Here is a 15,940-nt window from a genome sequence, read left to right as displayed (position 1 = left end):
TAAGATCGAGACGATGACGCGCGGGACCGTTGTTCGCGCATGCGTACATGTGCTCCACGCAGCCCGCGCCGGTGGTGAATGCAACTGAGAAATTCAACTGCGTGATCTGTGAAGCAGACAGGCAGAGGCGGCGGTACCTGGTCTTGAAAGGATTTCGCCTCATATTTGACACCCAACCGGACTAAAGGTGACTGGGGAACAGGTAAGAAGCCCAAACCGCATTCCTCGTCGCACTTCCGAGTACATAATTGGCGAAATCGACCCTTTCGGTGGACGCAACAACATCGTAGCTGGCGTGGTGCCGCATGTCGGCTTTTTGAGTTCAAAACAAATGTGACGAAGTGGCTAACACGGTGTTGATTGAGGCCGCTGGGGGCGAGATTCGTGACTTTGTTGATGTGTGTTATCATCTCGCTCCCCGCTTGGATCCTTGAGGTGGCTGTATGGTGTCGTAGTTGGAGAAGTTAAATGCTTTGTGTTCCCACGCCGCCGCGCTCCCACGGAGAAAAGTATGGAGAAGTAAAGGCCTTTGCGCGAGGCCCCAGCGCTCTCGCTTGAGTGACGGCTTCACGGCCAATCCGAATGCTTCTTCCCGCCCACGTGAGACTCATTCCACCAATCACATTTGCGTTCAGCCTGACGTATGCAAAGGGTTTTCGCGCTACGCCTTCTGATTATAAAACACTACTGTACAATAAAGTGTCAAGTCCTGGCCTGGCTGATGTGGCCAAAAACAGCACAGCAAATAATTGTATGCAATAAAATATTAAGCTGATCTTATTCGATGCTTGAGTTTTGTTTAGTTTTTCAAATTTGGGCACAATCGTGCGTGTACATTCAATTAATTTTATATAATCGCACAATGACATTAATTTTACATGGATAATTTGTAACTGATTGCTACTTCAATGTTAAACCCTGTCGTCGTGTGTATTTTATCGGTGGCGGCATGGCATCCCACCCCCACCCCCCCTTCCTTCCTCCAAGTCTCGTTTCTTGTGTCAGCCTTGGCGCTGTTATGTCCTTGATCTGACCATAAAACACACCCATTTCCATGACTATGTTTGTAGTTGATCACTTTTCAAGCGTAACGTAAATGTTAATCGGCGACCTGCGCCAGACGGCGCCGGCCTTGTACTGGACCGGTTACCATTGTCTCCTATTGTGTCTGAACGTGGGATCGGCTGATGAGAAAGCACGTGGGCCGAGAAGCGTGAACATATCCGGTTTGTAGGTTGTTGTGCGATGTCGCCCTTTAAGCAAGTAAGATATTTGTATTCTATAGTTAATGTATATTTCCACAATTAGGATATGAATGATGGAATATCGTGGTTGTATGATGGGCTGCACTTGGTGCTGACCGTCTCTCATTGGACATGTTTAGATACTACGGTTGATGTAAATTCTTTCATAAAGGTGAGGGGGATGCTGATCCTGAATTTTAACATGACTTAAGCTCATCTCATTACCATTTAAGGGGCCTGGCTCACCAGCTTGTTATTTTCCCCTCGCATCATCTTCCAATCGATCTGTGTGCTTTGTCACTGTCCTATATTTTCCCCACACACAAGATGCTCAGTTGGGCTACAGTGGTAGTGATAGAGATTCGTGGTACAAAATGGTGTCATTTATGAGTAGTATAGTTTTTGAATAGTGCCTTCATGGGTGGATGTGTGTGTTTGTGTGTGTACAGGAAGAGAGCCTTGATGTGGGCAGTATGAGTAAGACGCCCCCTAACAGAAGAGGGATAACATTTGAGGTGGGAGCTCAGCTTGAGGCCAGAGATAGCCTCAAAAACTGGTGAGTCATGGCCTCATTCATGCTTTTCCATCCTTGTAACTTGTCACCACGTTCACATTTGCTTGATTTCCTTCCTAGGACAGTGATTGTAGTGGTTGTAGTCTCCTTGTCCGTTGTGTACAAGTCAAACACGACAAACTGTACATGCAATGTTTTTGTTTTGTTTTTTACTTTGAGACCGCTAATGTAGTTTAAAACAGTTCCCAGTTCCTACTAAAGGTAAAATGTAACATTCTTTGGTTAGAATTTGTGCTGTCAAAGTTAAAGCGTTAATGATTGATTAATCACCCCAAATTATCACATTAATCATGAATTAACGCAGATTAATCTCAATTTTGACCATAGATTTACCTTTAGCGTGACAGCGGATGGCCACGTTTAAGGTAGCACAGCTTGTGTTTGAGCAATAAACATAATTTCATGCATTAAAGTAAAGCATTTAATGAATGTTTGCATATCACATTTAGAATATTTGTTCAATATCCACAAATCCGTTGTGGATATTAATATCGTGTTGTGGTGTTTTGGGGCAGTTTTGTTGCATATAAATGTTCAACGCAGCTCTCATGATTGGGGCGGGGCTAGGGCATGGAACGAAATGAGTGGCTACCCAGTGTTACTTGCCACCAGGTTAAAATCTCCTCTGTCACAATTTCACATTTTCCCACAGATCTATACTATTAGTCAGTCCACGTTTGAGTGTTATTTTTACACATTATTGATCAATCTGAAGTTTAGAAAATTGTTTGATCTCTGATGTTTTTAGGGTCTCCTGAAAAATAATGATTTTGAAGGTATGAAGATTATGCGCAATGACAGCGATTTGTATATATTTTTTCCAACACCCTTTTGTAAAATAAATAAATTCATTAATTAATGCATTGAGTAAAAAGGTTGCAACTTTTCTCTACCAGTGCTGGTTCCCCAAAAAACTATTTGTGGAGTGGGATAGGTGGATATCGAGCTTCATATGGGGAGGGAAGAAACCCAGAATAAGATACAAAACTTTGCAGCTTCCTAAAGAGAGGGGCTTGGCTTTACCAAGCCTCCCAAAAATATTTCTATGCGGCACAAATTAGACCCTTGATTTACTGGTGTAAGGAGGGTTATGTTGCAAAATGGAAAAATACAGAATTTGGGAAGGCAAACACTGAGGTACGGAATTTAATAGCACACAAGGGTTTATTAAAACAATTAAGTAATCAACTGGGTGGGATCATCAAACTACAATGGAAGTATGGAACATGGTTGTGAAAAGATATGAGTTGGAAAGGGAAGTGAGGGCTTTGAGTTGGTTTGCATTTAATGAAAGGTTTATTCCTGGGGTGAATGACAAAGGGTTCAAGCAATGGGCAAACAAAGGAATAACAGCACTGTGCATGATAGTGGAACAAGGTAAACTGCGGCGTTTTGTAGAGTTAAAGGATAGATTTGGATTGCAGGGACATGACTATTTTCTGTACCTGCAGCTAAAGGACTATTTTGAAAAAGAGGTCAAATCCACCACAGAACATAAGGTCGTTGGGATATTTAAGAAGGTTTATAAGGGGGAAAATTGCAGCGCAATTTCAGATATGTAAAAAAAAAAAAGCTTGATGTCGCTTCAGAGGCATTCATCCCTTTACATCAAGGAAAAGGGAGCTAAAACAGCCAATAAATGAGGAAGAATGGTGGAGTATTTGTAAAACGCAGTACACATCCACTCACTCCAGGATCTGGACGGAGTTTAGTTGGAAGAACATGGTCAGCTTCTTTGTTACCCCCAAAATTAAGAGAGTAATGGTAACAGTCCAGCAACCATGCTGGAGAGCATGTGGACACGTGGATGTGAATCATGCACATTTTTTTTTTGTTTTGCCAAGGGTTACACGAGTATTGGGACCAGATATGGTGTCCTTGGGCAAGGCACTTCACACACATTGCCTCCAGTGTTCCCCACACTGGTGCTACTTAAGTAGTTTACCGCCACCTCAGTGTGAATGTGTGAGTGCATGAATAATGTATCCATTCCACTGTAAAGCGTATTTGAGTGTCTAGAAAAGCGCTATATAAATCCGATGTATTATTATAAATTTTTCACTTGCTGTTGACTGAAGATGACATCACCTGTGCTGAGGAAATAGGTAACAACCAATCATGGCTTACCAGTGATCTCGGCTTGGTCAGCAAACTAAGCCATGATTGGTCGTTACCTATTTCCCTGGCATAGGTGATGTCATCTTCAGTCGACAGCAAGTTGAAAAAAATATTTTTAAAGGTATTAATTGCATATGGGGGGGTTATCAAATTCATTCTGGACAAAATATTAACTTTTTACTGCTGAAAATGGCAAGGATCCATTTAACCACCTTAAAAAAAAGCCAAATGTTAGGACTTTTGTTACTGGAGGAGGGTTGATGAACCCTCACAGCCATTTTTTATATTTATTTTTAGCTCAGTGGCTGTTTGTGCAACTCATCACGCTGACATTTTTCCTTCTATGTGTGAGGTTTATTTATCTGTACAGTGGGGAACATACATATAGAAGTTAGTGTGTAAATTGAATTAGAATTAAACATGAATGCTACTCAGAACTCACTCTTTAAGATACCTTACAGACACATAGCGGAGAGGGAACTGAAAGGGTAAAAGTGCCGTGTGATGGCAAGCTTCTCTGGTCATTTATTAGTCATTAGCTTTTTGTTTAGATGATCCGGGTTGGGAGTTCCGTTCCTACAGCAATGATGCAACCCAAATTTTTACATAAGTGTGAACATGCCATTGCATTAACTACTCCAATCAAATTGTTAGTCATAATTACAGTCGTTATGTGTCTGAAAACCACTTGAAGGTCCTTCATGTGAACAACAATAGGCACAGTGCTAACTGCGCTGTTCATAACTTCAAAACCTCACATTCATGATCTAATGTACAGTGAATGAAAGATGTTTCATCATTGAAATAAAATACAAAAATCATTGTATACTACTTACAAAAAAATATTAACATTAGTTGAAATCCTAAAATGCTTCACAGCTGGTGACCTTGATTTAACAGGTTTTTTTTCATGCACTTGTCCTACTGTTCAGTGTTTCTTTTTGCAGAATAGCCAAATTCCCCAAATGTGTTTGATTTTTGAATACCCCTTATCTTTTTATGAGTAGTATACAACAACTCCGATAAAGATGCTTTTATGATTTATTTTTAGAGGTAAATCATTGAGGTAATAATTCTTATCATAGTCAAAATATTGACTCTAATTACGCAAACTTATGTGGCTGTTATATAATTTAAAAACAAATATTTGTTTTTTTTTACTTTTTCGCTTGTACTAGAAACTTCAAAATACCAATGTAACCTTATTTCCTAACTGACTTTCGTTGTTCTTTAGGTATGCTGCCAACATAGAGAAGATTGATTACGATGATGAGAAAGTTCTAGTTCATTACCGTCAGTGGAGTCATCGTTATGACGAGTGGTTTGAGTGGACAAGTCCCTACCTGAGACCCGTAGAGAGGGTCCAACTGAGGCGTCAAGGCTTGCAGGACGACGCTCCTGTGCCTGTAAGCCAAGTCACTTTTTGTGTTTTGTTTTTTTTACCCTTTGAAAAACAGGGTATTCTAAACCGGTTGGCTCAGAAGACAGTACTGTTTTCTCTTCTGTGTCAAGACATTATTTGAAACAAACACAAGTAAGAACAAGTAAATAAAGGGGATCGAACTAAAGTGTCACAGTAGCAGGAATTATTTTATACAGGCTTCTTTTTGATGTGTGTACGGCTTCAAAATACTATTGAAAGCTAAGAAGTCCTGCAAGGATCTATACAATCCTTATTTTCAGTGCTTCAACAGTAACAAATGATGTGTTGGCTAGGACTTAAGTGTTTCTCTTTGGTCTTGTTAGGGTTTTCAAGTGAATGACAAGGTCTTGGCAAGCTGGTCTGACTGCCGTTTCTATCCTGCTAAAGTCATCTCGGTCAATAAAGATGGTAGGTAAATTTAAAAAAAAAAATGGCACCTTGTATTGTATAGCATGAAATAAGCTACTTTTTAAAATCGGTTTAATTATAAATATATATTTTTTTCCCCCTCCTTCATCCTGCCTCAGTGTCTTACACTGTGAAGTTCTTTGATGGCGTCATTCAGACAGTGAAAGGAATACACGTGAAACCTTTTATTAAAGAGGTACGTGTTAAACAACCATAGCCATTGTCTATTGCTACTCGGCTATCCGTTTCTTATCCAGTCTCTTTGTTTGCTCACTATTAGAGAGGTGCGGGAAAGTCTCGTAGTTCTGATAGAAACATGGTTAGGAGAGTCCCAAACCGCAAAGACCGGAGACCTCCAGTGAACGGTGAGCCCAGGAACAAGCGGGCTAGACGCAGCACCTCCGACCAGGAGAATGACAGTAACAGTGAAGAGGAGGAGCGGGAAGTGAGGATGGTGAACGGCAAAAACAAGAGAGCAAATGGTAAAATGGAGGCCTCGCCCGCTCGGAAACAGCCAGAAGAGAAATCCGGGCAGTCGGAGCAGAAGAAGCTCAGTGATGCAGAAGATGGCAGCCAACTTACAAATGGCGTCAAAGACTGTCATGATGAAAAATGTTATGAAAATGGAGATGTGAAAAAGGAAGAAGAGGAAGTGGAAATGGAGGCGAATGCAACACAGCCATACACTGACTCAGTGAAGCCATACACAGAGGTGCCTGATCAACCAGAGCAGACAACCCCTGGCGAATCCAATGAAGATTTGGAGCAGAAACCAAACATCAAATCAGAGACCTTGCAGCCTGATGTATCACCGCCGCCTCAGACTGTCAAGCGTAAGTCTCAATAATACAGCAAAACGGGGGGAAAAAATTGAAAATCATGTGCAGCAAAACATTGTGACGAGACATTATCAGAGTTGATGGTGTTTTTCCTGTTTTTAACAGCTGTGAGGAAGCAGGGTTTCCACAACCCCAACAGATTTAGCAGGGAACCACGTAAGTTTTGAATGACAGTTTTTCTCCATAGGTTTGGCACATTTCTTGAAACTGAAATTACATTTTCAAAACTGTAAGCTCATTTGGCCAAACAGACTTACATTTGTGCACAACCTATCAGTTCATTAGCAAACGCACAAATCTATCCCAAACAAAGAGTACTGTCACAACTGCAAGGATCTTTCTCCATTGCTTTGGATCATCTGCATTTACTTAGTGCTTTTGCCAAACTAGGATGATTTTGCACAACACCATGGATCCAAAACAGCTTACTTAATGTGTCAAAATCAAATTTCTATGTCATATAAGTAGTCAGTGCCCCTACAATGCATCATCCCTTTGGCATTGTGTGAGCAGTGCAAGTCAAAATGATTTGATGTTTTGTCACAACAGTAGAGGAAAAATGATTTTACAAGAGCATTTTTCAAAGTTTGCAGTTTGGCATACTCCAATCACAGTCAAGCAAATTGCAACAGTTTTTATTTACACAAAGTTACTTACACAGTGGAGTGCAGCAAAAGAAGGTGTAAGCCGAATTCTGTATATTAATGAAAAAATAAAATGATATCTAGCACACGTAAATGAAGAACCAACTACTGTAACACTTTCACTAGTCAAAATCTTGGCCATCGTCCTCAATCATTCTGTTGGCCATCCATACTCTGCTCTCTGTCCTTGGATGGGTTGTAAACCAGGCCCTAATGAGATGGCCAGGATGTAAATTCACATTTTGACAATTGAACAGATGATTTTTCTTATTATGACTTACACACTGAAATCCTGTTGACATGTTTTGGGGAGGACAACCTTTAGACGGAAAAACTAATCCAGTTCGATCAGCAAGATCTATTCATTTGGTACATGTGCTAAATGTGGGCACATTGTGTAGGCTAAATGTACACAACCATTTGCACAGATCCACTGAGGCAAGTGAGACAAGTTATTGGCAATTCTATGAAAGCAATGAGAAATGCCATTCAGTTGACACCATTTGTAAGGTGGTTTTGGGATTTGTCCATTGTATTTTGAAAATTTTAATTTCAGTTTTCAGAAGTGTGCCAAACCTCTGGAGAAAAAGTGTATGAGCAGCTATTTTGAACTGTGCTGCCTAACTTGTGCCTGACTTGTGCTTCCACAACGCAGTGTACAGGGTGATCAAAAACCAACCTCCCCCCGTCCTTTCCATCAACCTCGACCATAACCCGTTCAAATGTAGCGCCACCGGCTGCACAAAGTCCTTCCGTAAGGCGAAGCTGTTGCATTACCATATGAAATATTACCACGGCGAGGAGCAGCCTCTGGAGGCCGAGTGCAGCCCCACGAGGAGCAGCCACACCAGGTCGGCGGAGAAACAGGCTACTTGCACCGCTTTGGATGGCCCCAAGAGAAGACGAACCATCTCTGCTTCGATGCGTGAGTTTTGCTCTCATTTTATGTCCTGAATGTGTTTGCTTCTCATTGCTGTTAGTTTGAAAATAGTTTACACAGCTATGTAGCAGTAAATGGTACCAGTTTATTACTATCAATAAATGTCATTGTCAACTAAATTTGACTCAGGTGATGTGCATTTTTGCTGTAAATAAAAATTGTCTGTTGATGCCCTCATCGTTCAACTTGTTAAAAAAGCTAACGTAAAATAGCATCCAAATAATCACTTTTAAGAATCAAAGTGGGATAAAAGCACATTGTGCCCAACCCACAATGCTACATGCTAACGGTCTCATACTTACTCAATGCCTTACATTTTGTGCAGACACAGTAGCTGCTGCGGCTACTCGGGGTGAAATAAAGGCTGCAGGCAGACGTACTTCCGCTCCCTCTGCAATCAGCGCACATGGCCATCAGCAGAGAGTGCTACTAAGGGAGAAAAGCAAAGAGAACCAGCTTGACAAGAATGGATGCCCGCTGCAGGATAAAGAGTCAGACAAGTTTGGCTTTGATATGGGTCAGTAACAATTCCCAAATTACTTCCAAATTCTTTTGAGTTGAAAATGGATAGTGATCCCTCACATAGTTGTCATTTGCTACTTGGAGATTCACCTATTTGCTATTCTTATTTTCATATCTTGTGACATCTTGGCTATGTTGAACTGAAATGAGAAGCTTACTTTGCTACCATTTTGTGGTATTTTTAGGCATCAACTACTTGCAGATATTTACTACAGCAGGAGAACACTGTAATGATGTTAAATTGGAAAATCAAAGCTTGCAACTTTTCCAGGTCCGGTCAAAGATAGACCAAAAGAAAAACCCAAACAAAAGGACTTCCTTCGCATTAAGCTTAAGAAGAGGAAGAAAAAGAAGGCGGCGCAGTCTGGTAAGCAGGGATTGTGTTCATCAAGCTCATCACATCGCTGCTGCTTTGCATGTGCACTTGCTGTGTTACTTTGTGGAAGTGGCTTGGCTGCAAAGTGTGAAGCCCTCCATTTTGTCCTGTTGACGTGGTTGCTGAGCCTCTCCGTGTGTGGGATAAGTGTTACTTCTGCTAATGAACCCACTAGGCCAACCCAATAACTTTGTATCACGTTCATAACCGGTTAAATTCCATGACAGCTCCTCAGTACTGGTGACTACAAAATCAGATTGTGTTGTGACACTGATAATGACTAATCCAAACACAAAGTCCCACATTGTTAACTGGAATTCATAACCAGTGCATTATAATGAAGTTGGGATGTGTAAAACAAAACTTATAATCAGAAAATAAATTATTTTCTGCCTATATTCATTTGAACACACCGCAAAAACAAAGTGTTTATGACACCGACATTTTGAGGTTAGGAACAGTGCATGATGAGCTAGCTGCCACACTTAGGGTGTTTTTCATACAATTTAATACATCTTGTACCGCTCCCGCTGACACGTTTTGCAGCCGATCTTTTTTCAATCGGACCAATCAGGCGTTGTTTAGGCAGGACGAAACCAATAAGCGCCGATGGCGGGGGGAAACAAACAAACCTAACAGACGAATGGATGCTGCAATTATGTTCTCGCAGAATTACTCACCGTTTCCTTGTTGAATTTGAACAGTTTGTGCATTTTTATGCGTTAGATGTTTGTGCCCCTCCCTAAAACGAGACGAAAAACGCGATTTTCATTCGTTGCTTTGATAGGTCAAAACAAAATGTGCGAAGATGCAGCATCGTCTAATCAGCTCGAAGTATTGTACAACAAGGCCTGCCTTTCCCGAACGGGTCTGCCTAGTGAGGTGCCAAATTGATAATGTGAAGAACTCCTTCGAGTCCAGGCACCCGTAGTTAATGCTAACAGTTAGCCAGTAGCCACGTACGTCAGACATTGTATGATACGCCGTATCATACAATGGCGAGGTCATTAATTAGCAGTTTCTTAGCGTCCTAAATTGGCGATTGAATATGAGTTCGGGATAGCGTTGTGTTGATGTTGGTCGCAACTTTAATGTCAATCAAAACTACAAACGTCTAAAAAGTCAATTCAGCCATAATGCCACAACGTGGGCCACTTTCAAAGTAAATGTCCACTAATGTAAATTGCCATCAATGTAAATAAACTTTATTTTGAAGTTAGCCTGAGCGTAAACGGTGATACGTTGAGTATGTTTTGGCTTCCGTGACATGTCTGAATGGAGTCCACGGTGAATGCGCACTTTGTTGTTGCCCCCCCCCCCCCCACTAACCAATCCGCGGATCGTAGGCAATCCGAAGCGACCATGGATCAACGCTGATCCCTTGCACCACTAGTCAGTATTGTGCTTTCTAATAGTATAAGCGTATTACATCATACTGAGAGAGCTGTCCCTAAATATTTTTAACAATCTCAAAACACAGCTTGTCCTTAATTGTTCTTAATTGATCCCATTGTTCCAAAAATGTTTGTCTCCCCCTGATGGGAATATGTCAAATGAAATTAATGTTCAAACTTGATCTACATCTGCTTCCCCACCCCCCACCCCCCTTCCCTGTATTAACAGACTGCACAGATATTGAGGAGAATATTGACTTCTCAGTACTGTGCCCTCCACCCAAATTGAAAATGCCATTCAAATATCCCCCCTCACACAATTACAAGCGTGAGGCCTACCGCTGCAGGCCTGGATACAGCAACTCGGTGCCGATAAATGTGGATGGTGGGTATCTGATGGTGTGCGTGTACTTGTTTGTACGGTGTGTATGTTCATGGCTTTCTCTTCTGTCCCTTTTATGCTAGATCCATCATTAGCTGTATCACACCTGATTTTTGTCTTCTAGTGTTGCTCTTGTACTGCACAACAAACCTGTTAACATCACTGCTTAAATGTACTGACGCTTGATTAACTTCTGAGCCATCATTTACTCGTCACTTCATCATGTATTCCACAAATATTTGTGCAAGTTCCAACAGTTATAGATTAGGACAATCGGAGCAGAAGCATTCAGATTTAGATCGACAAACTCAAATTCTTTGATTGTTTGGTTTGTCTTTATTTCTGTAGATGATGACAGCTTAAGTGACTGGTCCACTGACAGCTGTGGGTGGAGTGACGAGGACTACGGGGATGTGGATGTGACATCGCCACCTTTGAGCCTGGACTGTGGTGCTGATAGCAACGACCAAGAGATTGTACGATGCATCTGTGAGGTGGAAGAGGAGAATGATTTCATGATCCAGGTCATTATTTAGGATCATATGATGGGTACATTTTCAAGGATTTTCTTTGAGTCTCTCACTGTGTCTTGTCTTTTCAGTGTGAAGACTGCTTGTGTTGGCAGCATGGCACATGCATGGGCTTGCTGGAAGACAATGTTCCCGACAGATACGCTTGTTATATTTGCAGAGACCCGCCAGGTGAGAGCACCTTTTGAGTCGCAACGCTTTGTTCTTATGTTCATTGTAGCAGGGATGTAAAACCTATTGTTAGTTAGGGGCCATATACAGCCCAATTCGATGTCAAGTAAAAGCATAGCATAATCAATACGCACAATAAATTGCTATTTTGCAAAGAAATGCATGAATATTGAGAACATATTTGTTTCATGAACTATCTTTTACAGAAATCTAACCTCAATTTTCTTAGGAAAAACGTCCTCTTTTTTTTTTAAAGTACCTCCATGTGTGATTTATAACTCATCACAGTGGTTGTACTGTATTTAATGTACAAAACTTTAGTAATGTTTTTGAAATGTGAAAATGTAGCATCGCATATTAATTGAATTTAGGAAGATAAAGGAATTATTGTTTTATTATTATTATTTCTCAATTTTTTACATGTTTATTATTGTCAAAATTGTCTGCAGAACCATATAAACAAAGGTGATTTGGTTCTCGAACTGATTAATTCAGTATTACTTCTGTATTAATTCTGTATTCTGTACTACTTCAGTCTCAGTGTGCATTCAGAAAATTTAGTTGATAAGTGTTTAGTTTTTTTGTCTAATATAATTCCTCCCCTAAAAGAAGAATTCAGGACATGAATGATGCTCCATCAACGAGCAGCTGTCCAGTAGTGTTCTAATGCAACTGAATGTTTATTTCCAGGCCAGAGGCAGAGTCTACGCTACTGGTATGACCGCGAATGGTTAAGCAATGGCCACATGTATGGCCTGTCCTTCTTGGAAGACAACTACTCTCACCAAAACGCCAAGAAGATCACCACCACTCACCAGCTGCTAGGAGATGTGCACCATGTGGTGGAGATTCTCAATGGACTGCAGTTGAAGATGAACATTTTGCAGTGAGTGCAGGGTGGCCACATGAAGCTGTTGTTTTTCAGCTAAAATAGGAGGAATTGACACAGTTTTTCTTAATAGTGAGTAGTTTCTTCCCCCCCCCCCACCAGTCTTCATGTTTGTCTTATCTTTGTTTTGTGACCTAGGAACAACACACATCCTGATCTGAAGCTGTGGCGCCAACCTTGGAAGAGAGTTGCAAGGCCACCAACCTGCTCTGACTCTTATCGGGGCAGCAACGCAGCCCCCTCTCCTGTTACTCCTGATGAGGACATGAGTCGTGGCGAGATTTTAATGTCCAACGCCCTCGAGAAGCTGAGCCGGGCCGCCGCCGCCGCCACCTCGTCCTCCTCCTCGTCCCCCTTCCCGTCGTTCCAGGACTCGTACATCACCAGCGAACACTGCTACCAAAAACCACGGACCTACTACCCAGCAGTGGAGCAGAGGCTGGTGGTGGAGACCCGACAAGGCTCGGAGCTTGAGGATAGCATGAGAAGCACTGAAGAGCTGCTGGAGCGTGAACAGCGCTTTGGCAGCCTGTTGGAGACGGACAAGCCCAAATCTATCAGCATAAGCAACAAGGTTTGTTCTTTGTAATTAGGATATTGTATTTTCTTTGCACTCACTCAAAAAGTATAGATCCACTACATTTTCAGCATGTACGGTACTTGAAGTTGCAACACCTGACATTTATTTTCCAACAATCTTCATTCATTTCTAACCTCAAGGAGCTCCTTTTGTTTGTATGATTCATAATACATGGAGCAATTAATGACTTTTTTGTTTTGCTCTCATACAACATGATCGTTTAGGCTCCGTCGGGAGGCTCTTGGCCTGACGTTGAAATGAAGAGAGAAGCTTGGAGTCATCCTGAAGAGGATGCAGATAACTGCAAGCAACAACAACAGTGGCAGCTCAACTTGCTGGATCACATAGATGCAGTACAAGATGAGGTCTCGCACAGGATGGACTTTATTGAGCGGGAGTTGGACGGTAAGACATTTACTGGCCTTAATTTACTTGTATTTTGAGATCTTGAACTTAAAATTCTTGCGCAGTGGATATTAAGTCCACCACTGCTTTTCAAATGCCAAATACAAACAAATGTATTTGAGTTGTACAAGTTAGAGATCACAAAAGGTGGCATATGTTTAACCGTTGCATGTTTTTAAAGTCTCAAAACCCTGCTGGCATCTAAACGGGGGGGTGTAGACTTTTTTTCTTTTTTTTTTCACTGTATGCCTCCCAGTCATGCGAAGTGTTTGTTAACTGTCTGCAAATATATATATATTTTTTACCTAACATTATTTTTTAACGAGGACAAGATGCAAATCCAACGGTGTTTTTATCTCAAAATCTACCGTTGATGAAACCCGGGAGCACATTCTGCCATTAGGTTCTTGTTCTGTTTTTTGTTTGTTTTTTATCCCCACCCCCCAAACACATGTTAACATGTGATATATGAAGAACTCAGGAACACAATTGTTGGTGGAATTTACATAAGCTCTATCAATAGCCTAACAACTCCTGAAATGTATTAATATAATAATGCTAACAATACATTGTTGCTACTAGCATTTTGTGGCCATACTGCAAATAATTTGATTATAAATTACTAGCTCAACCAGTTCCACAAAGTATTGTTCCATTCTATTTTGTATTAATGATAGTTTTGTGTTTAACCAACATTTACATGACATTTGTGTTAACTAGCTAACAAAGTGAAATTGTCAAACCTGCCGACATGAAAAATGTACTAAGGAGGCTGAAGATTGCTTTCCTGAACCCTCATTTGTTTTGTGCTTGTACTCAGTGCTGGAGAGCTGGCTGGACTACACAGGGGAACTGGAGCCTCCCGAACCGCTGGCCCGTCTGCCTCAGCTCAAACACCGCATGAAGCGGCTGATGTCACAGCTGGGAAAGGTGCATCAGCTCACCCTGTTCAGCTCCACATGAGGGCGCCATAGAACAGCAGTGTTTGGAATCTCACAGAGTTTGGCAATGCAAGACTCTGGCCTGATGTCTGCAGCTGTTTCTTCTTTCATTAAGGGTTCTATGTGGTGAATTCAGATGCTACAGCCACTGACATCCTTGTATGGAAAGTCAGCATTATGAATCAGGATTAAACACAATAAGTAACCTCGTAAATGCAGGAGAAAGTCCTTTGGACCAGATTACTCGATGGTTCCCATGCAACTTGATGCCTTCTGTATGCCTGTACAGCTAAAGGTGGCTTGTAATTCTCTCAGTGCATAGTGCATTACACACAAGCTTTATATTCTGCTTGCAGTTAAGTTCCGTAAACAAATACAAAATTATTTTTGGAAATGTTCAAATATATTTGTTTGTTCTCCAGTTGTGCGATAATACTCTTGCTTTTCACAAAAAAAAAGAGTCTTGATCCCTCTAAGACACCCAGTATGTAACGGCACTTTACAACCAGTCTTGACGAACTGACTTCTTTGAATCTTTTATTTTCTTCTACACTGTGAAGTTATTTTCGTCTTCAAACATTGGTATCTTTGTTTTGTTGTTTTTCTTTTCAGTTTTTGAAATTGTGAGAAGCGTGATTTGTGTTTTGTCTTAAATGGTCACACTTTTCTCCATACAGTAGTGTGCAACTTTTGTTAGTTTTTACTTGTTCATCAGTTTCAATATTCCTCACAGCCTCTGCATTTTTGTTGCTGTACTGTAGCATCTAATGGTTCGCTGAAGACTTGCTCTGGACTGGATCCTGTGCTTTTTTGCCCATGATGATAAGATGAATACGGTTTAGACAAGATTAAATTGTCGTTTAGTTCAAATTTGTGTCACCTGTTTGTTTATTGTACTATGTAAATATGTCAATCTAAATGTGCTTTTCTTTCCTGAACATATTCTCCAACACAGATGTCCTAAGCTACTGTACTGTCTGTCTTAGAACAGGGAAAATATTGAACAATGCAAACAAATGTGTTGGTACATAAATAAACCATCATTATTAACCACGTCAAGTTTTGTCCATATTTAATTTTTTCACTTGTTTATCCAGCCGGCAGCACTGTCACTAAATTAAAATTGCATCATTCAGTTTTGATGTAACATGATTTCTTAGCCGATTTGGCCTCTTACACAATCGGATCAAAATTGGGGGCAGCAGTCTGACTAAAAGCTTGCAGAGTTACAAGTACAGCAACAGGACTGATTCCGCTTCAGACGAAGTGCCGCCGAGCATGGCGATCGTGCTCACCGACAACTTTTAAACACTGCCGGCTGGGGAGGAAAAGCACAGTCACACTATAAAGGTTGCATGCATACTTGATATGATTTCATCATAGCCGATTCGGACCGTTATATAATCCGATTGGAAATGGGCTATGGCTGGCCGTTTTAGTTAATCACTCAATGTTTGACAGCATAAGTTGCTTTACCAAAACTGTCTTTTGTAACCATTGAATGGCAACATTGCAAAGCTGCTGAGTTAAAACCAAAAATATCAATTTTTTAATTCTCTC

General features: G+C 41.0%; 1 protein-coding gene across 3 annotated transcripts; it reads left to right on the top strand.

Moving 5' to 3' along the window:
• The first annotated feature begins 45 nt into the window (after window positions 1-45).
• phf20a (PHD finger protein 20, a) lies at window positions 46-15,439 on the top strand. 3 transcript variants are annotated; one of them, XM_077573324.1, is made up of 17 exons: window positions 46-202; window positions 1,694-1,800; window positions 5,171-5,342; window positions 5,683-5,767; window positions 5,887-5,963; window positions 6,048-6,600; window positions 6,712-6,762; window positions 7,906-8,175; window positions 8,516-8,707; window positions 8,984-9,079; window positions 10,712-10,867; window positions 11,213-11,388; window positions 11,466-11,565; window positions 12,256-12,451; window positions 12,593-13,028; window positions 13,259-13,439; window positions 14,260-15,439. In XM_077573324.1, the coding sequence occupies exons 2-17, from the start codon at window positions 1,718-1,720 to the stop codon at window positions 14,400-14,402; spliced, it is 2,967 nt and encodes a 988-aa protein (XP_077429450.1). In that variant the 5' UTR covers window positions 46-202; window positions 1,694-1,717; the 3' UTR covers window positions 14,403-15,439. The 3 variants fall into 3 exon arrangements, with proteins under 3 accessions (XP_077429450.1, XP_077429449.1, XP_077429451.1); XM_077573323.1 differs by lacking the exon at window positions 46-202 and adding an exon at window positions 1,078-1,263; XM_077573325.1 differs by lacking the exons at window positions 46-202; window positions 10,712-10,867 and adding an exon at window positions 1,079-1,263.
• Window positions 15,440-15,940: the final 501 nt, after the last annotated feature.

The sequence above is a fragment of the Vanacampus margaritifer genome, chromosome 8, assembly GCF_051991255.1.
Source record: "Vanacampus margaritifer isolate UIUO_Vmar chromosome 8, RoL_Vmar_1.0, whole genome shotgun sequence".
Taxonomy (NCBI): domain Eukaryota; kingdom Metazoa; phylum Chordata; class Actinopteri; order Syngnathiformes; family Syngnathidae; genus Vanacampus; species Vanacampus margaritifer.
This window is presented reverse-complemented; position numbering and strand designations above follow the sequence as displayed.

What these genes read in the sequence shown, in the direction of transcription:
- phf20a (XM_077573323.1), top strand. An exon ending in CAAGTTTGGCTTTGATATGG is followed by an intron (nt 8,708 to 8,983) that starts GTCAGTAACAAT and finishes CAACTTTTCCAG; the next exon opens with GTCCGGTCAAAGATAGACCA. An exon ending in TATTTGCAGAGACCCGCCAG is followed by an intron (nt 11,566 to 12,255) that starts GTGAGAGCACCT and finishes GTTTATTTCCAG; the next exon opens with GCCAGAGGCAGAGTCTACGC.